Source organism: Ceratosolen solmsi, unplaced genomic scaffold (genome assembly GCF_000503995.2).
Source record: "Ceratosolen solmsi marchali unplaced genomic scaffold, CerSol_1.0 scaffold29, whole genome shotgun sequence".
NCBI lineage: Eukaryota > Metazoa > Arthropoda > Insecta > Hymenoptera > Agaonidae > Ceratosolen > Ceratosolen solmsi.
Window position 1 is genome coordinate 11,460,836 of NW_011948417.1, and position 27,543 is coordinate 11,488,378.

General features: G+C 24.5%; 2 protein-coding genes across 11 annotated transcripts; one reads left to right on the forward strand and one right to left on the reverse strand.

The window, feature by feature from the left end:
* The first annotated feature begins 282 nt into the window (after positions 1-282).
* Positions 283-27,543, forward strand: LOC105359899 (ELAV-like protein 2). Of its 10 annotated transcripts, none has more exons than XM_011496646.1 (9): positions 283-416; positions 14,165-14,446; positions 17,566-17,574; positions 18,366-18,469; positions 19,113-19,266; positions 21,345-21,383; positions 22,376-22,634; positions 23,907-23,948; positions 27,201-27,543. In XM_011496646.1, exons 2-9 carry the CDS (start codon positions 14,251-14,253, stop codon positions 27,523-27,525), a joined length of 1,128 nt encoding a protein of 375 aa, XP_011494948.1. In that variant the 5' UTR covers positions 283-416; positions 14,165-14,250; the 3' UTR covers positions 27,526-27,543. The 10 variants fall into 10 exon arrangements, with proteins under 10 accessions (XP_011494948.1, XP_011494947.1, XP_011494951.1 ...); XM_011496645.1 differs by lacking the exon at positions 283-416 and adding an exon at positions 8,443-8,982; XM_011496649.1 differs by lacking the exons at positions 283-416; positions 23,907-23,948 and adding exons at positions 8,443-8,982; positions 25,243-25,245.
* LOC105360059 (uncharacterized) lies at positions 12,218-14,431 on the reverse strand. The gene is made up of 3 exons (XM_011496835.1): positions 14,357-14,431; positions 13,453-13,566; positions 12,218-12,541 (listed from the first exon to the last, which is right to left on the reverse strand). Exons 2-3 carry the CDS (start codon positions 13,513-13,515, stop codon positions 12,218-12,220), a joined length of 387 nt encoding a protein of 128 aa, XP_011495137.1. The 5' UTR covers positions 13,516-13,566; positions 14,357-14,431.

Sequence of the window (27,543 nt, forward strand, 5' to 3'; positions counted from 1 at the left end):
GGAATTACGAGATTTTATTGTGAAACTGAATTTATAAATAAGGGATGTAAAACAAAATACAAATATAGAGAGAGAGATAACGAGACTGTGATAGGACGTCGAATTTTATAATCGATGCAGAATTTGAGACTTTGAAACTGGATAATTCATAAGAGTTTATTTCATACGTCCATCGGAGACGCTAAAAAGTAATTGTAGATATTTAAAGAAATTGAGACTAGATAAAAATAAAGAAAGACAAGGTATTAGAGGTCTCCATAATTTATAAATATATAGTATGATAAACATCAATTATTGAAATAAATGAATTAAGTAAAAGAAGAAAACGTAAGAGCCCATATTTAATACGTTTCTACGATCTGTCGACCTTAAAATCATCTGTTTAATGATCATTGCGTTTTTAACTTTATAAAAAGGTACGTAATTTTCTTTTTTTGTTTATATATATTTATATTATTATGAAATTTTGTAAACATTATTTTTGATTTATTAGATTATGTTTAATTTTAATTATATTATTTCTCCCAAATTTGATTAATATATAATTTTAATTATTTATACGCTTGTTACTACTGCACTTTAAAATTTTTAAAAGTCTTATCAGTAGTTTATATATTCCTAAACGATAAGATCTAAAGAGAAAATTTATAATATTAGGATGGTCAGGAACATCCACATTTCAGAATTTTGATTTTTTGTCCAAAATATCTTCAAGTTCTAAAGTTTGCTTATACCACGATGTCTGTTTCTCCGTGTGTTCTTTTGCAATAATTTGTAATGCCCCGGATGCTCTTGTGTTTCAAACTATGTCCACCGTAAGCGTTGTCATTGCTATAGCTGCTAGAGGCTAGGGCGTCACCCTTGCATTTTGGCTTCGGTTTTTGCAGACAGAATCGTGGCGGAGAGGCGCTGGCTTCGCTTGTATAGGACATCGATTTATTGCGTTTATAAAAAATCAATGCGACGCTGAAAGTAAACACAATATATTAAAATGAAATTGGATCTCATAAGCTAATTGAGCTCCTCTTCCTTAATTGTAAATGTGTAATGATTTATATTTTATATTTACAAAGTTTGATAAAATATATATGAAGAATTTGCGTCGTTGAATTTTTTAATAATACTACATGAAATATATATTATTGCATATGATATTATAATATAAAATTTTAAAACATACATTAAAAAATTTATATGTATTCGAAATTAATATAAATTGAAAACGTAAGATTTTGCATTTCTGAAACTATTTTTAATAAATTTATGAGATTACAGATTCATGTAGACGAATAAAAAATAAATAAAATATTGACGCTATTAAATTATTCTTCTTTATTGTGTTGATAATTATAAGAATTGAAAATAATGAAAGTCAAAGTTAATCAAAACATTGGCTACTAACAATTTTCTAGAAGACCATTTAATCGTACTTGCATGCAAATATTTAATATATCTATAAAGCGAGAAAAGCGAAATACAAATGAAGATCTATGTCTATCTGCAGTTTACATTTGTTGCATGATTTCAGATGGCTTCGATTAATCTCTTTCCTACACAAACGTAAATCTATGTTAAAAACAGATGCTATAAACTTCAAGCAACAAGAAGCAAAAACGGCACGTTCCTAGCTTCACAACAGTAATATCATCCCTGTTTTCGTAGTTGCAGCTACTATAAAATCAGGGGTAACAAAAGTAAGAGGGGATGAAGTAAAATACTAGAGTATTGATCGGCTCTCTAGGTCCATGTATCGCTTTATACGCTTAGGGGTTGAGACATGCGCACACCAAACCATCAATGTCTAATTTTACTACTTATATTAAGAAAGTATAAGAGAAAAACTATAGTAAACAAGAGAGAGATAAATAGATAGATAGATAGATAGATAGATAGATAGAGAGAGAGAGAGAGAGAGAGAGAGAGAGAGAGAGAGAGAGACAGACAGACAGACAGACAGACAGACAGAGAAATGGAGTGGATATGATTACGCCTTTAATAAGAGATTTATAACTTTAGAGTATTTCTGCTTCAGTCAGGAACTTTTTATATCAGATTTATCATTCCATGAAGTAATCAGAAATGCATCTCTCTCTCTTTAATGTACCAACCAAAAATCATAAAATTTTATAAAAATCTGCTTTTAATTAACGTAATATACAAATTATTTAAAAATTAAGTTATCTTAGTTGCAATAAACTAAATATCATAGGATTAATTTTTTTAGAATTATCTGATTACCTTCAGCTGATAATTAAAATTTTGAAATAAAGTTTCTCATAAAATATTAAAGCATATAAATAATATATTTAATTTACAATAAATTTTATATAATAAAGTTGATACTTAATTTTTTTACTTTCGATCCAAATTAATAATAATAGTTTAAGTACAATCACATAGGATTAAAAAAGTTTAATAATTTTATCTACTAAAAAAACATTACCCAGTATGTGATTAGTAATCAGTTTTTTTTAACATTTTATTTTACTAATTTATGTCTGGTTTATAATAGTATAATAATATTATTATTATTCAATAATATAATGATTCCTCGTATTTATTATGTATTGTAATTTAATTTACGAAGGAACCAAATTTTTTAATGCTGAATTTTAAAAACCAACATTTTTTTAACTAGTTAATTATAAATGAGTAAGATAATAGTTTTTTCTTCATTTCATTCGAAAATATTATTTATATTTTTAAGTTAATTTTATATATATTTTTATATGATCATATAAATGATCATCTTTATATTTATATTATATTATTTATATAAAAATATATTCATATTTATTATGAATATTTAATGTTTATAAATTTATAATATTAAAAATAATAGATAAAGTTATTATACCCAAAAATATATAGAAGTTATAATTTATATTTAATAAATATCAGAAACATTTACTTACTATTTACTTAATAGCATAATCAAGTAATTATTTTATCATTCTAAGTTTACTTTATTGATTAATAATTTCAAATTCATCATCCACCGAGCGTTTTTAGATACTTTATTTCGGTTATAAACAATTACGAAACAAAATTTTTCATAAGATATAAATTCAAATATTTAATATAATTATTTTTATATTAAAACTATTGTAAAAATTTTAATGCTTTTATACATTTATTTTAAATTAATTATTTAATAATTTTTTATCAGCTTATTGAGATTTATAAGCTTATCGATTTTATTATTTAAATTTCAGATGATCTTAATGAGATCATAATTTATAATTTATTCAATAATAATTACATTTGGATTAAAATATGAATAATATGCAAAACAATTGTATTACTTTATATGTATATATTACAATAAAATGGTGGAACCAATATTATTGTAATATTAAATAAAAACAGATTAATTATATTTTAGTTTCTATATATAAATTTTAGTCACAAAAAACTTTGATTTTATTATCTTTATATTTTATTTAATTAAATTTTCATTTTTTTATATTAATTACAGTATAATTAGATTTTTAACATCGGCTATTGGTATAATATATTAAATTAATCTTATTCATAATAAATTCTTTTAAAAAAAATGAATAAATTGTTGTTCTTCTTTTAAACTGTTATTCTATTTTTCAAAAAGTATTTGCAATTGAACCTTATAATTTTATGTTCATATTCTAATGTTTAATTTTAAAGGTTACATTGAATGTTAGTGATAGTAAATGTAGATGTGGAAATATGAATTCAAAGAATATTTTCAAGCAGACTAGATTACTTCCATAGGTACAATTGGATAAGTTTTCATATAAATAATATTATTAATTTGTCTAATTTCTTATTAACAAAAACTTACTAATAATAGCTTATTGAAAGTTCTTGAAAAAAATTAGTATAATTAATTAAATAACTATATCTGAGAGCTAAAATTAATCCTAAACTAAATTCATAGACATATATATCTTATTAGAAATACAGAGAAACTATAATAATGCATTATACACATTATACATAATATCCAAATATCTATATATAAAAAAATTTAGTATTGTCTTGTTTTTTTTATAGATAATAATATTTCTTTTCAAGAGTAAATTAAGATATTTTTTAAGCATTGTTTAATAAAATAAAAAAATTTTCAAAATAGTTATTATTTGTTAATATTCATGTATTTCTTAAAATAAATCTAATGATTGTATACGATAATTGTGTAGCTATTTATATTTATACAAATTAATACTAAATTGTCACACTATTATAAGTATTTGTATTGAAATTCAAAAGTTCAGTATTTTCGTTGATTCTAAAAATAAGAAAAATAAAATATCTTTCATCAATTAAAATAAATAAGTCTAATATGCCTATAATTTATAATAAATTTAGAGTTTTTAATCATTTCAAATTTCTTGTATATAACTTCTTATACATGAATCTTTTTAATGTATAATAAATAAATGAATGAATAGGTACCGAAAGTCTTTTAAAAAATTTTAATAAAATTCTTTCAAGATATTGCACTTTCATTATATGAAATACAAATATTTTTAAATTGAAAAGTTTAGATTGAAAAGTAAAAAATGAAATATTTTCTAAAATTTTAAGTAGAATTATACATATATATATATATAAATTATAATTATAAAAAGAAAATTCTTAGAATGTTTAGAATTTATAATATTTAAGAAAATACATCGCAGATTGATCATACTGTACATTTCGATTTAAACATTTGAGACTATGTATTATTCTTTAAAAAATTTGAAAAAATAAGAATTGTTTAAATGATTTTAATGTAAATATATTTTTCTTGCTGATGAACAATCATACATTTTTCTTTACTCAGCATTTTGCCATTGTTTCCTAGAAAACAGGATTTAGGTTTTAAGTGACAGTAGTAAATTTAGATGTACAGCGGAAAATGTTATCAAAAGTGTAAGGGACATGATATTAAAGCTAGTAGTATTACATTTAAGCTATCAATTTTCGCATTAAGAGATCCACTAATAAAGCAATACGATGGAGGAGCTTAAAACATGAATTTTCAAGTTGGTGAACGGTTAAAGTAGTAAAAACAAGGTTCAACAGTAAATTTTAGTGATTCTATACATATATTTGACAATAAAAAATTAGCATTCCTTTTAATTGCTCCGCTTTATTCTATTAAAGCTAAATATAAAATATATTTAATTCAGAAATATACACTATAATTATAATTCAGAAAAATTACAAGTAGAAATTTTCAGGAGAACGCACTTTTAAATTTGCTGTTTAAAAAAAATTAATTCATTGATAACATATACAAATAGTTTTCTATTTAGATAGATATGGTACATAGTTGTTAGTCGGTCAGAAAAATGATATTGTATTTATTTAGATTTGTTTGAGTTTACAAGTAGTACGACCTTCCCTAAAGATGGTACTCTCGTGTTGATCCACTCACGTAATTCTATACTAGTTTAAATGTAAATCATTTACATACGGACCAATATGTAATTCTAACTGTTTTGTTATTAAAATGATTACATATTATTAAATGATTATTTTTTAAATAATAATAGCAATTGCAACGTTTCCAGAACGCGAATTTAGATGTTTTAGAATATTATACCACCCCATTTAAAATTGAATATAGATTTGTTTATGTTTGCATATGTATGTAAAATGTTTTTTCTATATATGTTAAAATTTAATTATTTTGTTAGATAATTATTATTCGAAATATTGTTATAAATAAAAATAAAAATTTTTCATTTTCAATTTCAAAATACGAAGAAAATGAATGAATGATTCAAATCGATTGTAGTTTCTGTTTCTGCCATTCAAGTATTTACACTAGATGTCAACATTTTCAAAACACTTCTCACGAAACAATTTTCTATCAGTGTCACATCTATTAAATAATTAATTTTTTAATAAGAACATTACTAGTCTGTTTTTTTATCAATCGTTTTGTATTTAATACCAAATTTTGTTTAAAATTTTAGAATTATTTTAAAATCGCGACTCACAAATTATTTTCTTTGTGTTTTTAATACTAGTATGTATGTTTCATATTTTTCAATACAAATTTCCTTTTTCCGTATAATACAAGATTGACAGGATAAACTTCTTTCTTTATTATCTATTAATGTACTGTGTTGGTACTCTATAGATATCATGACAACGTACAATTAAGTAAAAACTTAATTTTTCCATGAACAGTTATCAGACACCATTAAATATATTTAATAAATGGTTTAACAACGATCTTGTAAATATGCTTTATTAAATTACATATCTAAACATATTAATCTTTTTCAAATGTATAAAAAACTTTCATATACTTCAGTTTAATACCAACAAATTACATAATAAAAATAGTCATATTTATATAATTTAGAGCAATAATTAATTATTCTAAATTTATTATATAATCACACTTATATAAAAGAGTAAAATTAAACTCTAAATCATAATAAGCATTCCTTTGAAAGTCGAATAAGATCAAGAGGGGAAAGACCGAAGGATTAAGCAGTATTGTATGCTACGAAAATTGGTATATCGTCAGGATATGTATCACAGTTTTTGTCGCCACATTCTTAAGATTCTATAACACAAGTTTATTTGTTGAGTTCCATTACATATCGCAGTTACGAAGGTGACACGTACAAGAAAAGAAAGTAATTGCGAATATCAAGAATTAAGTAACGTACAATGACCCTTTTAATTTTTCTATACTAATTATCTATAAGTTTCTGAATGTCATTCCAGAATAATATATAGTTGAAATATTGAAATTTATTAATCTCAACTAACTAAATTATATAATTAATTTATTGTTTTTGCAATTTATTTTGAATTACGATTTTATCTTTTTTATGAAATATATTACTGTTCTATTTATTGCGTTTGATTTAAAATTTTCTACTCTTAATTATATATACTTTATTTTTTTTGATAATACAATTCCCAATCAACAATATGATTCACAATGGTTTTGAAAAATATTATTATAATATAATTTTAACTATTTTGCATCGATTTTTAATCTGAGTATAATTCAATTTTATATTTAATATTTCTAACAAAAAATTTTATGAAGTTATAGATTATTCTAAATAAAGTCAATATTAGTCTCCTTTATATTTAATTCATACAACATAGATACAAATTTGTCGATAATATTAATATTTTGTTTATAAAGCATAGCTATTCTGTAGTTTGTAAGCAACTGTAGAGCATATACTATTTATATTAACCTAATAACCCCAATGGTGTATGCATGATAATAAAATTAATTATTTAAATAAATTATATACTATATATATTAATTGATTATGATTATTTTATAATACAAAAGTAAAAAACAAATAATAAACAACATTTTATATGTCTATATGTATTGTCATATTATATAGTTAACTTTCGAAAGTAATTTATAAAAAAATGTTAAATCTTTATTGTAGAATATGTCTTGATAATAATAAGTTTTTCGCTACAACTAAAATATTGATTTTATTGTCAACTTCTTTTTCAAAAAAGGGAAAAAATACAAAAAATTAATTTTATTATATTACAAAATAATTATTTACATGAAATAAAAAATTAAATTTAATATTAAAATTTAATTTAAAATGATACAGTAAGACCATATGGATGAAATTTAATTAAAGAGTAAGAATAGTTAAGTATGGAAACTTAACTTATTAAATCCTAGTTAATAAATTTCATTTTAGCGTTTTAAATATAAAAAACATTAATATAAATTTGCAAAAGCAGAAAAACATATTATATATTTAAGCAATAATAAAAGAAAATTATAGAATATAAAAAAGGTATACTTATTAAAATTGGATTCTTATTTTTTATGAAATTATTATATTTAAAAAATATACATTATTACATTTAATGTATGAAGCATCATAAAAATATTGGCAATCATAAAGGAACAAAAAGTGTAAGGAATGATAGTACATTAGAGTTTTTTTGATTATTTGTTAACAACTCTGAAAAAAAATTCTGAAAAATTCTGAAATATAAAAAAAGTTCTAATTTTAGTTTACCATTTTTTAATATTTTCAATACGTGCGTTATTTATAATATTCACAAAATGAAATATTAAAACACAATTTCCACTTATATGATGCGATGTTCCTTTTAAAGTTCCTTTTTATATTAGGTAAAGGAAATTAATAAAAATTATTAATATGCGAATATAAAATGGCTAAATCAAAGATGATTAAATTTTTTAAGCAGAATAATGAAGGATATTTAAGAACAGTATTTCTATCATTATTCTAATAAACAAAAATTTGTGTAAATAAATCGGTATGCTTTTTGTGAGTTGGCAGTTGCAGGGATGGGTCAGGTTGAAAAGAGACGAGCGACGCCGGGCGCCAAGGGCCGTCAAGCATGCACAAGGTTCGACAATGCGCCGTTGGCGGCGCTTATTGTCCAAATGTCTATGACTCCAATTTTACCACATCAGTCCGAGTTAGGCCGTCGCGCGTGTGCACGTTAGGGCATTTCTTGTTACTTGGTTTCTTTTCTTTCCCTTTAGTCTTTAGTCTTCGCTGTTCCCCTTTTGACTTTCGCAACACATGTTTCATTTTCAGTCCATTACCATAGCTTAATATACCTTTATTGGTGGTACGCTAAAACGTCAATTGCAGCTCGTAAGTCGTACCATTCACCCCCTTTGGAAGAAGCAATAACGATTGCATGCGACTGTACAATTACACATAAAAACGTATTTGGAATTTACGCGCGCGCGCACATTCTGGAGATTTTTCGTTAATTCTTATGCGACAACGTTTTTGTGCACAAGGAAAACGGCTTAGACGACAAAGGTGCGTTTTAAAGGTGCGTTGTTCGAGGGTTGATACGAGTGCGAGGGATATCGCATTGAAATTGAAGTATTACATTCTGGTTATCCAGGAAATAAATCCGTATTTTTTAATTGATGGAAGGATGTGTGAATAAAGGAAGAATTTAACAGAAAATATCAACGTTTGGCTGTGCTTTTTCATATATTTTACGGTAAGAAGCAATCATCCCTTTCATACTATTCCCTTGTCCTATCAATGTTGCTTTTATGTTGAAATCATCGCGTGGCCACATATTGTGTCAATTCACAATAAAAATATGTTCTTATCAATTTTATTTGCAGTATTTTTTGCTATTGATGGTATGTAAATTTTTATATTCAAGACGGTAAGTCTGTTTTTATTAAATGCGGTGAAGATGTACGAAACTCTTTATTCATATACGTACTTACTAAACATTTTTTCAACCTTATTTGCTGACAGAAGAACTAGATATGTTGAATTTTTATATATATACTTTTATATCTTTTTATAACTCGTTATACTTGGTTTATACGTTAGGTGTTTTTTTTATCTATCTTATATACGTAAGCGAAGGGGGCGTGCACATTTTAAATACACTTTTCTTTCCTTCTTTTTGCGATTGTAACCGAAGAGGGTAGTGACGGCAATGGCAAAACTCACTGCCCCTTCGTTTATATCGTAACAGGGGGCGTTGAGGCAAGAAGACTTGATGCGAGTATTGATCGCTCTCTTGTGTCGCTCGCCCCGACCACGCTCTCCCCAACCACGCGCTTTGCGATTTTCATGATTCGTCGCCATGGCCACCTGGCTATACCAAGCCGACCTCGTCACTGTTGTGTTGAAAAAACAAAAAATAAAATACGAAATGACGGACACCCCCTTTACTACCATCCCCTTGTTTACAGCCGCTTATAATAATTGTTAAGTATAAACGATACATCTCTTATTTTTACTTAACTCCTTAGTATTCTTTATTAATGTTCTTACTATTCTTTTAATAGCTAAATATGGCTACATCAATTTAAAAATTGATATTAAAAATGAAATCTTTAACAGTTAACATCAATATATTATATCTTTTAAATATCACGTTTCATCTCACATTATTTCAGACAAATACTTTTTTTATAGCATAAAATAGTTGGTAATTAAATTACGAGTTAAAACTAGTGCCATTACTGTCAATACTAGTATGTAAATAATGAGCGCTTATTTGTGATTATATTTGTCATAAAAACAAAGTCGTGAAAGGACTAATTTTACAAAAATATTATTTTTAGTCACGTCTAATTATGAAAATAATGAAGCCAGTATATAAGCGCAACTGCTTCTTTTAATGAAAGAACGTTAGGACATCGAAAAACGTAATGTAGTTGTAGTGGAGCTTTTAAAGTAACGTTCTAACGTACTGCGCTTGAAAAATAGGAAATATAGCAAACCTTATTATGTAGAACATAGCATCAAAATTTAGTACTATTTTTATTTGTAGGAGAATTAGTGTCGTTGAACACGAAACCTAACGCATATATACTTTCCCATACATCTAAATTCATTGATGAATTCTTATAGTTGATTATAAGCACAAAACTTTAGTTTTCGATTACAATGAAATTAGACATCTGCCTTTTCTTTTTCACTATTTCAGCACATAGTGTAAAAGCCATAAAATAAATTGATGCAGACGCACACATATAGACGTAATACCTTGAGATATCAACGAACGTGTTGTCCGTTTTGCCCCTGTTGAACCGTGCTCATCGAATGTCTCCGTACCTTTGTTGACTTTGCCCACGTACACTTTTATAATGTTTACCTTGCATTCTTCTCATGAAGTCCGTGTCACGAAAAATTCCAAAACCGAAATACTGTTCGAGGAACCTCCGATGAAGCTACAGTGTTTTGTTGAAGTTTTTCCTCTTCTGTGTACGGCTATGTAACTACGTTCAGTTCCATTACTTCTTCTACTTACGGACCATAACCATCCATGATTAATAACATGATATCCTGGTTTAATGCGTCTTCGTTTTTTGAAATATGCAATGTGAACAATTTCTAAAGCATGTATTTACTAATCAAACAGTAATCTTACGATATATTAATTTTTTTCATTTGTTAAAATGAATAAATTTAAACTTTATAATACTTATTTCAATATAAATTCTTATATTATAACACAAAAATAATTACCAACGCATTCATATGCAACTATTAAATATAATTTATTTAATGATACATCCATACACATGTGTATGTACATAAATACACAAATTCATATTAATTTCTTTTTAAATGACTAAACACTATTGTATATTTAAATATTTATAAATTTGAGTATAGAAAAGTTAACAATGTTTACTCTTAGAAAATTTTATTAAGGTTTTGCCAAAAATTGGCAAAGGAATATGTTAAGATACAGTTCGTTATCATATATCTCCATGTATTTTATACAAATTCACATAATTTCATGAGTATTATAATTCTTTCAAAGTTAAGCAGACTTGTATCTCAATGCAGAGATAGTTCGTTTCAAAATAAACCTTTTTCTGTATTAGAAAAAATGACTTTCAATGACATAATTATGTTTTTATATAAATTGTATATGAATTATATATGATTAATAATAATAATAATACTAAAATCAGTTAAACATTTTTTGGTTAAATTTAGATAAATAAGATTTGTGTAGGTATGATAGAATCCAATAATTTATTCCGAATAAATCAACCATTATTGGATATTAAATATATAAATGAAATATAGTCCGATATTTTATTATTGATGAGCATGTTACGTTTGAGATTTGTGAATACTTACAAAAAATGACACAGAGTTTTGAAAAAAAACAATAATACATGAAAGAAAGGAAAAATAAAATACAAAAAGAATGAAAGAATAAAAATATATCTTGAAATAAAGTGTGGTTTTCCTTAAGGCCGTTTTCTACTTACAACTGTAAGCAGATACAAAGAGATATGCTCCGCTGATACATGAGTCTCTTTGCGATTATTCAATTATTACGCTAATCATTTTTAAATTAATGGAGAATAATTTATCATTGCCAATATTATACCTGAATTTTTTAATTGATAAGAATGTTACTGCCGGATCTATACTTTTTTGTTTAAGGATCTTAGAATTTTTATTATCTGTAGAATATTTAAAAGATTTATATAATATGTTGATTAATAAAAGTTTATCTATTAATATTTATGCTTAGTAGTTGTTATAGATTTGTTATATAATATAAGTTAATGTTTTTCTATAGTAGTTTTATTTTCAAATGATACTCAGATATAAATTCATCCATACCTATTCATAGTTATATCTAATAGAATTATGGTACATTTAATATAATTTAATTTAAAATATAAAATATGAAAGATTTATCCAGAAACAAAAATTAATTAATATCAATCAAAGTACAATTATTTTATTGATGTTCCGTATTTAACAACCAGTTCGACTCTCATTTTGGACATAAAATAAGTATGTAAAATAAGCATATTGTAAAGTAAAAGATGACGAACGGCAATCTGTGAAAAATAAGGGTCGCAATGATGCGGGAGAGTAGAAGGGAAAAGGCCCCATGCATTAAAACCATCGGAACATGGACTAACTGAGCAATACGTAATGAGTGGTTCATGCCGGCTGTTCTTTCGACCATCCGTAACAGCTGCGTACAACGACCCTCCTCTTATACTTTCTTTTTCGCCTTCTACCGTTTCCCTTTTCTCTTGTTCTCTGAGGCCCTATAAAAGAATATTCAGCGAATAATTCTTCGTCGAATCACCCCATCCACCTTCTTGCTCTCTCTTTCCTCTCTCTTGTACGCATGCTGCATATACTTTCTTTGTGAGCTTGTATGTGAAAAATGAATAATTTAAATTAATTGAAAAGTAAAAATTGATATTTCAAGACTATTGTAAAATCATTTTTTCTATAAATGGTAAATTATAAAGTTCTAATTACATATTGTACTAGACTATAAATGAAACCAGTGTTTAATTTTTTATTTTAAAATCATTAACATAATTAAACTTAATAGTTTTAATATAATTATAACTTATTTTATACAGTTAGCTGATTTATTTTAAATAAATAATTAATAGTAAAAATCTAAAGTGTCGATTTTTATACAGCAGATAAAATTTAATAAAAACAATTCATTTGTAATTCATTTAAGACAAACTTACAAATATACTTAATTAAAATTATATATATATATATATTTATTTATTTATTTATTTATTTCTTAATAAATTCGAACTTCTTACATTTCATAGAATACGTACTCTATAATTCTAGAAAGAATTGATTCTTGAATTTCGAATTACTTTCGTCATTTAGTATTGAGAAATCAGAGTTTTGATGATCATTACGATTTCTTTGCTGTGTATATGAATATAGGTCTATCTAAGTATTTATTCTTATTGACTAACTAAAAACATGCACAACTTTTACCAATTGAAATTTCACAAACTACCGTCGGTTATGTTCATCGCTAAAATATTAATTGCTCAAAACACACGTAATATACACTTTATAGTTATACTAAATTGTCATCCTCAATTCATTAAAGCTATTTCGAATTACTTGATATGAATGATTATTCCTTAGTTATATTCTTTTGTTTATGTCATATATAAGATTTTCAAATTACCACTTTTTGTTGCCTCCAAGCTTGTTGCATGTGCTCACTTAGCAATGTTTGCACTTGCAACATACTCAATAAATTAATTAACCTGTTTGTTATTGCTTCGTTAACTTGTAAGTTCTGAAAAATGATATTTATGTATCATAGTACGTAATACATAATTGAAATATTAAAATTCAGTTATAAATATTTTATGTTAATATGTTTATTTGCTTATTAAAAAGTAATTTGATAAGTAGCATTTGGTAATTTCATACTATATTTTGAAAAACATAAATCCAAATTTTAAACATATATTTTAATCTACACTATATTTATAATTCATTGTATTTATTAAATTATCATTCAGCACATATATAGATTCATTAATAAGAAAAATAATAATTTTTTAATAAAATTTGATTGTTTTCTAGTTATACTTATATTTTTTATATTTAATATATAATTTAAATAATTTAATTAGGACGTATATTATAATTTTGAAATTTGCAATATTATAAGATTTATAATTATTTGAAATGATTATTTTCTTAAATAATCAGTTGTACTATTTCATGTTTCAAAAGTTTGTCATTGAATTAATTTAATGAAGCAAATATCTAATAGTGAGTCATTTTGTTATTTGATTTTATAAAACATTATCAATCGATTATCAATTTAAGAATAAAATTAACCAAAAATTAAAAATTTTAAGCTGCGTATTTGGTTTTTGTTTCAGATATACGTAGTTAGAAAACTATTGGAAATAGAATAAAATATTTTAAAAAAGTGTCAATACATTAAAAAGCTTAACATAAATTTGAAATGATGGCGAACGGCATGGATACGGTTGTCCAACAAAATGGCGGCTCAAACCTGGGCCAAAGCTCACAGGAAGAATCCAAAACTAATTTGATTGTGAACTATTTACCCCAGACGATGACGCAAGAGGAGATCAGGTCCCTCTTTTCGAGCATTGGCGAGGTGGAGAGCTGCAAACTTATACGCGATAAGGTCACTGGTAAGGACCATACACTTTTTTGCAATTCCTATTTTTAACTTCGATCCGTGACCCTCCGAGAGCTCGCGCGCAACTACACGCGCTGGGACGCACTTACCTCGAGCCCGCGAATCTGATTTTACACGGAAGCCCGGACGTAGCGATTCTCGTAGTGCGCCTCCTCGCCTTTCATCGAGCTAATTCAAAGTATTTTTCTCTTAACTCCTTACATTTTTATCTTTTAACTAAGCGCGTACATTCTCACCGTTTATTTTTCAAAATCTGCGACCAGATATTAACAAAATTTTCTTAGCTTATTATATCATAAAATGTCATTTATTCTGCGAATCCAAATATGATAGGTATATAAAACATTGAAACTTTGACAGCTATAAAATTATACTATAATAAATTTTCAGTGAAATATTCGTTTCCAATTACAAACTGACCAACTTTAATATTAATAATTATTACAACAATGTAATTAATATTTATGCAAAATCTTTAATAATATTGAGCGTTAATATAAAATGAAAATCTTTAAATCTATACATTTTAGAATTCAGTTTATGATTTTAAAGAAAAGTTATTTCAAAACTTAATAATACAAAATTATAAAAAGATTTCTATAAGCTTTGTGAACCCTTTTATTTTCAAACTTGGAAGTAGCTTTAAGTTTTTACATTACTGTATATATATGAAGATCCAAAGATCCTGAAAATTTGCATTGGCACGAAAACATATTTTACATTTATTATAGAACAAATAGTATAATTCATATATAATGCAAGCGTATAATAGTAAACAGGAGAAGTTTCAAGAAGAAATCGAATAAATGTACGAGGATTAAAAGGGATATTATAACAAATGACATTGATTTGTTAAGTCAACGACATCCGTTTACTCAACATTTGCGAACGATTTTATCCCAACTCCGGCAGCACGTGTGTAGAGTTGCCACCAGTCGTAGGACGCTATTTTCGGGGAGAGATTAGAAGAGAGATATAAAAGCGGGGTGAAGGCTCGAATATGTTTGTGCGCGGAGGCGTTCACGTGTAAAACCTTAGTTAGATTAAAATTGAAGGAAGCAATTATTAAGTTTAATAACTTCCGGGTTTTAATATCTTCACCGATATCAATTATATAAGTTCATATTTATTGCCATGGTAGAAACGCGCGTATGGTAAGTTCGATATTTTTATTCGATCGTTTTATCTTCAGTTTAATATAACCAATTTTCCGAAATTCCTCATCTATTCAACTTCAGTTCCTTACGTATTCTTTTAAATGAAACATTTTATATCTAAAAAACTGACGTCTTTGTTACTCTGTCCAATAATGTTTTGATCGATTTTTTCAATTAAGTAATTACGATATTATGAAGTTATTTTATAAGCGCGAAAAGTAATTAAAAATTATATATGATTTCATGTTTTTATGGTGTATTCGTTTTCATTTATCAAAATCAAAATATGATACTTGTTCGAGCATGCCATTGAAAATATTCGAATTTAAATTTTGTATTCATTACTCAAACATTTATTAGTTAGAAAATAATATTTAACTTAAGTTAATGCAACTAATTAACAATGGAATAGGACTTTTTGAATAGATATTAAATAATTTTATTTGTTTATTTTTTATTCGGATTATATTACATTTTGAAACTATGAAATGATTTATTCACATAAAATAAAAACAGCATATTTTTTGTTAAGTCTCATCGGTTAGCGTACATCTTATTATTCGTAAGATTTTATAGAATTATTTAGTAACTCTGATAATTTCAAAGTAATTTAATTTTTTTATTATAAAATATATTTTGTACATCTATAATATATGGTACTAGCTTAGTTGACAAAACATGTAAATTTAACATTTATGCAAGTAGCAATAAATTTTTTGTTGCTTTCAAATGAAATATCATTTTTATTATTTAATAAAGGTTATTATTTAATAAAAGTTATTATTTAATAAAATAAAGGTATAATATTAAATTCAAACTTACAGAATAGTATTGTAATTATAAAATATTTCCGTATTAAAATAAACTTATTTTACCTTTATTGAAATTTAGAATTTAAAAAAGTAATTTAGTTTTAATTATTTTGTTGGAAGGATAAATTAAAAGCTTTAAATATAAAACAACATTAGCTGACTTCCTCGAATATAAATATAAACTTTATCAAGTAATTAAAAAGCATAACTTTTATTATTTTCTTATAGATACATTTTTTTTATATATATTTTCATTAGATATATATATATATATATATATATATATATATATATATTATAAGAATTAATTACAAAATTTTTATATTTAAAGTTAATAATTTCAATAGCGTGTAAGATATAATTTTAAACTTGTATATTAAAAACTATTTTTTAACTTATCAATTTTTTTTAATTTATTGTACCAGGCTTCCGTTTTTGTATGCTGTTATTATATATAAAATTAATTTTTGTATTTTATACATGGCGTTTCGTTTAAATATCGTTTAAAGAGTGAAAGAAAAAAATTAATTAGCAGATAAAACTCACTTCATTAAGCTTGTTTTTTAGAATTATATTTATAGATTTCAGTTTCATTAATTTTAAATTGTTTCATATGCCGTAAAAGTTTTTGCGTTATATATATATATATATCACATAGTTTTTAATGAGCTACTCTAATTGTATTAAGTATTTAAATTCTTAACTTAAAATATAATCAACTATTAATACATTTTTTATTCTTTATGCGTATGCTCATATATATAATATGTACATACTGTAAGAAATATTTAGATGATTCTATAAACAAGAAAATTATTTTAGATAACAAAAAGAACTTTTTCATATCCAAATTAATGTCCTTACAAAAGCTTTTACATCGTAATTTAATACAAATTTTATTTATTAATTTTTAGAACAAAAATAACAATTTTTCAATGCAAGTTTAAGATGTAATTGAATAAAATTCTAAAAATATTTTTCCAAATTAAATGTTTAATATCAAACTTAATCAAATTTTTGCAGAAAAATAATTATTTTTGTTTTGTTTTAAAGTAAAATTAGCGAATCAACTTTTTACAATAAAAAATTGACATATATTTTATACAATGTATACAATTTTATTTTTTTTGTTTTTTAAACAGGTCTGAACAGTACGTATAAAGACATTTGTTTGCAGATGGTTCGTTAAAATATTTTGTTTATTATGCTACCTTCATCAAACCTTTTGTTAAGTATATTGAAAATAATACACAGCGATGTACCAAATTAAAGTAGAATACTTTAAATATATACATATATTTCTAGCTTTTTAGTTTTCTCAATATTCTTTCCAGTATTATTATTGTTATTAGTATTATTTATTATTGTAATACCTAATTTTATATTATTATTACCGCTGATATCATTATCTTCATCCTTTTCGTCCTCCTTGTTATAATAATAATAATCATTGCTTGTTACTGCTGTTTCTTTTCTTCTTCTTATTGTTGTTGTTATTGTTTTTGATATTATCACGAATATTATTTTTTACTTTAATTATTTCATTTTCATTTTTCCTTGTACAATAGAATTATAATCAAAGAATATTTGTTATTTTTTCGTTGAAAAAATTTTCATTACCTAGAAAGAATGTAAATACTAGTTCGTTTACTCGGCCCAAGTAGCTCGTTGACACAAGAGTTGTATCTTTTTCATTTCGATCGCTTGTCACCTGTCGGCCACTCGACGATAGACGGGAACGTTTGGGCTTTCGCGCGTGACAGACATGTGGATTAATACAAATAAATTATTAATTTTTCCGTCATATTCACGTTATCATCTGCTTTTCACTCTTTTTGCTATTTGTAACGGTAGAATATATAACGCGGTGTAATATGCGATACTACACTCGCGGGAGTTATATATTGGGCGAAATAATTAGGTTCACGTTGATTCCTTCCAGGTCAGAGCTTGGGCTATGGTTTCGTAAACTATCATCGACCAGAAGATGCCGAGAAGGCTATCAACACGCTTAATGGTCTTCGTTTACAGAATAAAACGATTAAGGTTCGTTTTTGGTTTTTCATACATCTTTAAAGCGTTTTTATGAAATCAACATTAACTTTACTACATCAACCAACCTTTATTATTATATTCCTTTTTAACGAATCTTTTCCATAATTCCATCAATTAAAAATACGTAATAATTTGATTATATACATTTGTACTTCTACAAGAATTCTTTTTAGCAAATATTTATAATTTACATAATAAAATAAAGAAACTTCGCGAATTGTCTATTTTAAATCTACATCTTAAACACAATTATTATTAATTAGAGTTTTATTGCTTTTTCATTCAATAATTACGTGTATTTGTATTAGATAATTCTATTAAAACAAATTGCACAAAATTTTTATTTTATCTATGATTTTAGTGATATATTTGATTCCCCTACCATGCTGTCTTGATTAAAATAAAGTAGGGTTAATACAATAAAAGTAGTGAACAAATATTTTAATTAAATAACATTAAAAACATATATTTATCTTGTAAAATTATCTTAGAAGCAATATATAATGTTGAAGACAGTTATGATATGAATGATTAATTGCGAAGTATTAAATGATATAGGTTGAATGAGAGTTAGATATCGAATACAATTTTAATTTTAATTTTGAATTAATACGTAATCGGTTAATTTTAATAGGTGTCGTATGCGAGACCTAGTAGCGAAGCTATAAAGGGCGCTAACCTCTACGTTAGCGGTTTACCCAAAAATATGACACAGCAAGATCTGGAAAGTCTATTCAACCCTTATGGCAGGATTATTACCTCACGAATACTATGTGATAATATTACAGGTAAGTTCTACATCTTAGACAAATAAGTAGATATGGATTTGGATATAATTTTTATGTACATGTGCGTAAGTCATGCTTTGATACTTTTTAGCCTGAAAATTGTGAAAACAAACTTATTGATCTGTATTATTGTTGACTTCAAATGAATTATTTCATAATAAACAATAATAAGAAATAAATAAAAAGAAATCTCTATCTTGGTAATTGTCAATAATATTGCTAATCAAAATAAAAGTTGATATGATTTATTTGATCTAATCGATTAAAAAAATAGTATTGATATTCAAATAAATATACTCGTTTAAATACTTATTAAAACATTGTGTGGTGACTAGATATACTATGCACTATTTTATCTTAAAAACATACAAACTATGTTTCATTATAAATAGAAAAATAAAACATATGTATAAAAAATGTGTAGCAGGAAAGTAGGATAATTTGGCCATGGGGCTTAGCAGAGAGGTGGATCGGTGCGCCTCGTCTTTTTTTTCTTACTTAATTTAAATAAAATTAAGATATTCAAATATTTATCTATAATGATAAAAAAATTAGTGCAAAATTAGTCGAGAACCTTGAAAGCTGTCAGTGCCGTAATAAAAGTTAAAGATTTCAAAAAATCTTTTATTTACGTTTATGTATATATACACGTGTGATTTATTTATTGATTAAACATTTTTTTCCCAATGTTATTGTAATTCTAATGATTGAACAGAGAAATAGTCCTAATTTTAAAAATTTATACCTTTTCATTTTTCACACACAGCCTCATGGCCTCCATCTTTATTGTTGCTTCTATTATTCCACTTTTAATATCACTCCGCTTTCCTTTTCTATTATATGCCTTTACTTTTTCTCCTTTTATATTTATTCCTTCTCTCCATCAATTGTTTCATTTATTTACAACTTCGTTCCAGCTTCAAACGTATCCCTTGATGTAGCATCGATATGTTATTTTTAAATTATGTAACATCTGCTTGCTTACTAAAAAATTTTAAAACCTCAATATGATTGTAATCATTGTAATATAATTATTTTTCCTTTGTCATAATTTCATTCTCATTGTTTATATTATTATATTTTAATATTTCATAATTTTACTGAAATATATCGTATAAATGTATGTCGATAAATATAATCGATAAATGAAATGTATCGTATCTTTTCCTAAACATTTTTATTTGTGTTGAAAATTTAAAAAAACGGACAAAGCATATTTCGTTCATTTTATAACGCATAAATTTATAAAGTAAATACTCACCTCTCATTCGCTAATCTATTTTAAAAAATAGCAGCAGCGTTTTTTTAGAACTTTGAATTGAATAATGTGTAATATATTTTCAACTAAAATTTTCTATTACTTTATATTCATTGCATTTAATTTACTTCGAATTGTTAAAGTAAAGTATTGAAATTTAGTTAAATATCATTAATAGTGTAATTAAATAATTACTTAAGTTTTAAAACTATTTAAAATATAATAATGTAATAATTGCTGGTTATAACTATTTAAATAATTATGTAGTAATTATTGATAATAACTATTAAAATAATTATGTAGCAACTATTAATAATAATTGTTAGAATAATTGGGTATTATCTATTATTATAATACATTATATTTTATTAATAATAATCTATTATCATCTAATATTTAAAAGTTAATTGTTACATTGAATATTGTTAATTTACGTAAATTAAAAATTTTGTGTCATTATTTTTGATGTCAGATCTACTAATTAATAATGTTAAGAAAGGTTTACAAATAGTTATGTCTTAAATAAAACATTTCATATAAATTTAATTTTAGAAACATATTTTTGAAAAACTGTTTTATTTCTGTTATAAATCAATTTAAAAATCAATTGTAAAATTATTAAATTGTTTTGTAAAAATTTCATTCGTATTTGAAAACTTAACTCAAATTTCTATTTTCGAGTTAAAAAACTTGTATATACGTTTTTATGCGCATTAAACTTTTTCTGAGGAATGAGATACAAGAATAAGATTATAATTTAAAAAAATATCAGGCCCTTTGCTGTTTTTCACTGAGATATGATTTCTTCGTTTCTGTTTAGTACGACAATTTACGACTGGCGGTGGAGACAATTTGCCGGGTACGTAATTCAATAAACTTTTTCTTTTCCCACTTTTTCTATTACTCCTTATAACTAAACATAATTTTATTAGTGTATTTTTATAATTTTAAATGAACAAAAGATTTTTATTATCATCGTTAGGTAACACTATATGAATATCGGAAAATACCAAAGGACATTTATTTTTAGTTATTTTCAGAAATTTTTTATTCATTTCATAATTTCTCATTCTTATTTGCAATATTATAGTATGTATATTTTATATATTTAAAATTTATAATAAAAGGATTTTTATTTGCTGTAATATTAATAAGAATACATTTTTTATTTCATTTATAATGTATGATTAACTAGTGCCAGATTTTTGTTTCTTTACGCTTTCATACCACATTATTTTATCACCTTATTTATTAGAAAATATCTATTGTCTCTGACACCTTTCGAGTTACTTAATATTCTGACAATGTAGTTAATATTAATGAAAGATTTAAAAGATACTTAAAGATGAATAAATCATAGTTACAATTATTGCCACTGCTTATTTTCATGACGTAAAGAAACGAAATTATGCGCACCGAGCCATTTATTATTAAATTTTTAATTTTTATTTACTATTAATGAGTTTTTTACTCTTTTATCAAATCTCTTTGGATTTCTTTAAAATTATTAAGGCATCTTTGTATGAAAAAGTGTTGATAATATGATGAAAATATGATGATTAAATATTAAGAAAATTGAAACACAATATATACAATTAACTATTTGTTAAGTTTAGTAAATAATTATAACAATACAATAGATTTAAATTTTAATCATGTTTAATGTCTCTCATATTTGTATTACTTACAAGTATAAGAAAAAAGTTGTTACTAAAGACTTCTATTGGAATTTTTAACAAAATTATATGTTGTATAAATGGTAAATGACTAAAGGGCGAGTGACAAGTTGTAAGTCTGGTACTATGCAGGAAGATTATGGTGCCGTTGTTCGCATCGGCTTATGTATTACAGGTTTATCGAAAGGGGTCGGCTTCATCAGATTCGATCAGCGAGTAGAAGCTGAACGTGCCATTCAAGAGTTGAATGGGACAATTCCAAAGGGTTCAACGGAGCCCATTACCGTCAAATTCGCAAATAATCCGAGCAACAACAGCAAGGCAATACCGCCCTTAGCAGCATACCTCACGCCTCAAGCGACACGCCGATTTGGCGGCCCGATCCACCACCCAACCGGCCGCTTCAGGTACATTCCACTGTCGCCACTATCCAGGTACCTACTCGCCTCTACTCGCTCTACCCAACAAACTGAAAGAACAAAGAAACCGATGATTTTGTCCGATGATTTCTGTGTATTTACCTTTGTACACAGATCTATCTACTGCGCTTATTGCGCTTATTTTCTTTTCTTTTCTTCCCTATAAACAACTTTGTGCACACGACTACTACCAATTTCTGTCCACGTCATTATTTTCTCTCGCCATTATTACTCGATCCTTATCAAGCTCTTTTAAATATTCCCTCGCATACCTTAGTTTATCATTTCATTGGTTAGAAACATTTCTTTTATGAAGGTACTTTGCAAAGTAATTCTGTTTGTTCTGCTTATATCATCCTTTATCTATCGTTTATTATAATACAGGAAATAATATAGAGACAATTCTAAATCTTAATTTACTCAGATGTTAGTATTTTTAGTACCCAAAACCATAAATAATTAATTTATTAAAATATCAAATATTCTCTGTATACATAATTGTAAATATACATATTATTTGATTTTAACGGACTAATAACAAATAGTAGTTACATCTGATTTATGTTTTAATCTACATTATTTAAAGTTACCATTCAAAGATGCACATATATTATAAAGTTTTTAATAAGAAATATTTGAATAATAAGGCTTCTTTAGAAACAAATAAAAATAAATCTTCAAATTTCATAAAAGTACAATAATTAAACAATTTTGTATTATTCCAATGAAAATCCTGATGTTTGCTGTTAGTACTAATGTAGAAATGACATCATTTAATCGCTTTTTTAAAATTATTTATTATTTATTATATACTCAACATTAGTTATATTAATAAAAAATAAGCTAATAAATAAAATACAAGTTAATTGAACTTTTAGTTTTTTATTTAATCATTTGTTTTACTTGAAAATAACTATAAATCGGGGTATTTCAGGCTTAAATAGGTCTATAGATTGCTGTCGTATTTTTAAAATTTATTACAATTTTTAATTTTTCTATTTATATACAATCATTATAATATATATATATATATATATATATGAATATATACTATTACTTATTTAACATTTTTCTTTATTAAAATATGTTTTGTTCCTTTTTTATGAATTTCAATTATCGATTTTTTAAAATTATTTTTATTTTTTTTTTAATTATGACACATGTCTGTTTATACAGTATGTATAGCTTATTTCCATTATATATCAGCGTAAATTTTTTATTAAAATTCATTCTGCTTTGGGATTCGGAATTTTTTTTCTCACATCCTTTTCTTATGTTTTGTTTTAGCATTGGCAAGGCTATGCTTGCCATTAACAAAGGGTTACAGAGGTTAGTATTTTTATGTTCTTTTTCTTTTTACTATCCTATTCCTTAGCCATTATCCTCATCTGGACAGTGCGCAGTTACGTTTCTATGTTTCGATTTATATAACGATATTTGAAAATAATTTTTATTCTATTAATTTAATTTAAATTTAATTCCCTATAAAAATTAATTTTCCGTTTAAGAACAGTTTCTTATGAAACTACAATTTCAATTTATATAAAGACCAATTTAGATTCACATTATCATCTATCCATATGTTTCGATTTCGATATATATTTCGATACGGATTATATATATAATATATAATACTATATAAAATAATAAGAATATAATTTATAATTCGAAACATGTTATAAATATAAAAATAAAATTTTTAATTTTATAAATGTTTTATAATTTACAAAGTAATCTAAAATTGGTTTTTTTCATAGATATTCAATATAGATTATGTACTACTAAATTTTAATAAATTGTAATATAAAAGTTATGTTTCGTAGATATTTCGAAGTGATTTATTGAACATAAAAATGCATTCTACAATAAATTTCATATCATTAATATTAATAAATACATGTAATAAATAGATCAATTTATTAAAAAGTTTTTTTAGTTTACTATACGATCTTGTTTAAATTTAGTTTATAATATAATTTATTGATTTTTAAAAATAATATTTTATTGAATAATATTTATTCAATTAAAAACTAAGATATTTTTTAAAACTTTATGTATACATGTATAGATTATTTTGAATTAAATATATTTAAAAAATGTTCGAATATATACATTTTAAGAAAATTAATTTCTTATTCTATCATTTTTATATATTCTTTTATTATTTATATACTTCATATTAAGCATAACAAATTTTTCTTTAGATTAATTTATTTTAATGCCTTCTGAATATATGACCATTATTTTATTATATTTTATTGTGACTTAATATTATTTTATTATCAAAATTATTTCTTTTATAAATATTATTACATAATAATCTTACAGTTTTATTAAAATAATATCAACCATTTAGCAGTAACAAATAATTAAATAAATCTAATTAAATTTGTAAAATGTATCACATTTAAGCTGAACACAAATTTCTGATCAACAACTAATGTAATTATATTTTCATTAAATATTTGATAAAATTAATCAACTAATTTAAAATGGTAATAAAAATAATTCGAAGCTGTTTAACACTAACAATTAACGCGTACTGTAAGTCACGAATTTCATAGCTTTACAATTGTATACTAATCAAGATGTGCCTTATTTTAACGCGGCTTATGATGTCAAGTAGGTACGTAACTTTCATATAATATATGTATATTTATGTGTATATACAATATTTAAAATTCAAAATTTATAAATTCGTTAATTAATGATTCTAAAACATATTTAACGTAATTTATTTAATTATATTATTTCAACTCGATTTATCAACTGGTTATAATACTGCAATATATGTTAAATGTATTAATTATAATCTTTTCACATTTTTAAGTGGGTAATTCTGTAATGAATTGCAAAAACGTTATTTTTATATTACGCATGTTATTAATTATAAAATAATATTCATTTATCAATAAAAATTATATGATATACAATAAATTATTACTTATTTTCTTAGATTGAAAATTCATTAGAGATTTCATATGAATATTTATATTACTATATATATTTAGATATATTTTTTTATATATGAATACATAATATTTTAATATAATTTGAATTAATTAAATTGATTTCTATCATTCAAATGATATTAATTTTATTTGTAAAAAAAATGTATTTTTGAATATTATTTATAAATATTTCTATAATCTCATTGTCAAATTCTATACCTGTATATATAATACACTACATATATATATATATATATTACAATATTATATATTACAATTTTTCGAACTGAAAAATGTTAAGATAGAAGGTAAATGGATTAGCAATTACTGTTTATTATTTTTGTTTATAAATTTATTAAACGTTATACATAAAAAATTATATAATTACATTAAAATTTAAAACACATTAATCTATTGTTATATAATACAATTATATCGATATTTTATAAGGGTATTTTTATAAATTATTCAGTAATTGTTAGATTAATTAACTTAAATCAATTATTTTTTATTAATAATTTCAGTTGGTAATCAATTATTATTATAAATAGTATAAATAAAAAATTACTTATTACATTTTTTTTTAACTTTTAATAAAACTTAATAATTGGTTATTAATTAATGAATTGATTTTAAAATTGTTTACTTGTTTTTAAAAATTTATTTTTTACTTAATTATTTAATTAAGTGTGAATATTAAATAAAATTTTGAAACAAAATATTAATTGAATACCAGTTTAAATTTAATAGAATGAAATTATTATTATTAATAATGGATTGTGTTGACAATTTTTATAATTTATAAAAACATTCTGTTGATTAAGATAATAATTTTTAAGTAATCGATACATATTGTAATAATATTTTAACAATTTAAGCTATAAATTTCATAAATATATATTTGAAATTGTAATGATACATGAATTGTAGTATTTAGTTTATATTAAAGGACGAAAAAAAATGTTTTTTTTTCATTTAGAACCTTATTTTTTAGTACATTTAATTTATAAAGATAGTTGCAAATAAGTAAAATACACTATTTCTTATTTTTAAATATTAAGATTTATAAAAAAGTTAAAAACTAGGTATTGTAAAATAATCAACTACTTAAAATAAGTATTATTATTACATTTTTTTTGTCCTCAATGATTATATAAATATTAATTCAATTTTTTTAGAATATAAAGACCTAATACATATCAGAAGTTGCTTTTCTTGACTTATTCAAATTCAATAATTCATAATTATATTTAATTTTTTAATAGATATAATCAATCTTACTTAAATAATGGCTTTATTTTTTTACATAAACAATATTAAAGATTTCATTAAAAATTTTTCAATAATTCTTACTTAAAGTACACGTATTTTTTTTAATTAACTGTGACTAATGAACAAATATTTAAAATTATAATAAATAATTGATATAAAAACAATTATTATATTTAAAATATTAAAAATGCAGTTATACTCGAATTATATTTTTTGTTTAAATGAATTCGAAGTAAGATGACTGAAAGGAAAAGAAAATTTTGCCATAGTCAGGAGAAGCACCTTCACGCTGGAAGTGTCATCCGTAAACTAAACGTCAAGCCGTCAACAGCAAAACGACTAACGAGCGTCGTTTCAGGTACAGTCCTCTGGCGGGAGATCTGCTAACGAATTCGATGCTGCCTGGCAATGCGATGAACGGCTCGGGATGGTGCATTTTCGTGTACAATCTTGCACCTGAAACCGAAGAGAATGTCCTTTGGCAACTGTTTGGGCCTTTCGGCGCTGTCCAGTCAGTCAAGGTGATACGTGATCTCCAGACTAACAAGTGCAAGGGTTTTGGTTTTGTTACTATGACCAACTACGAAGAAGCAGTGGTCGCCATACAAAGTCTCAACGGCTACACTCTTGGTAACCGTGTTCTCCAAGTTAGTTTCAAGACAAATAAGAGCAAGGCTGCGTAGGACGAGCAAGGGCCGCTC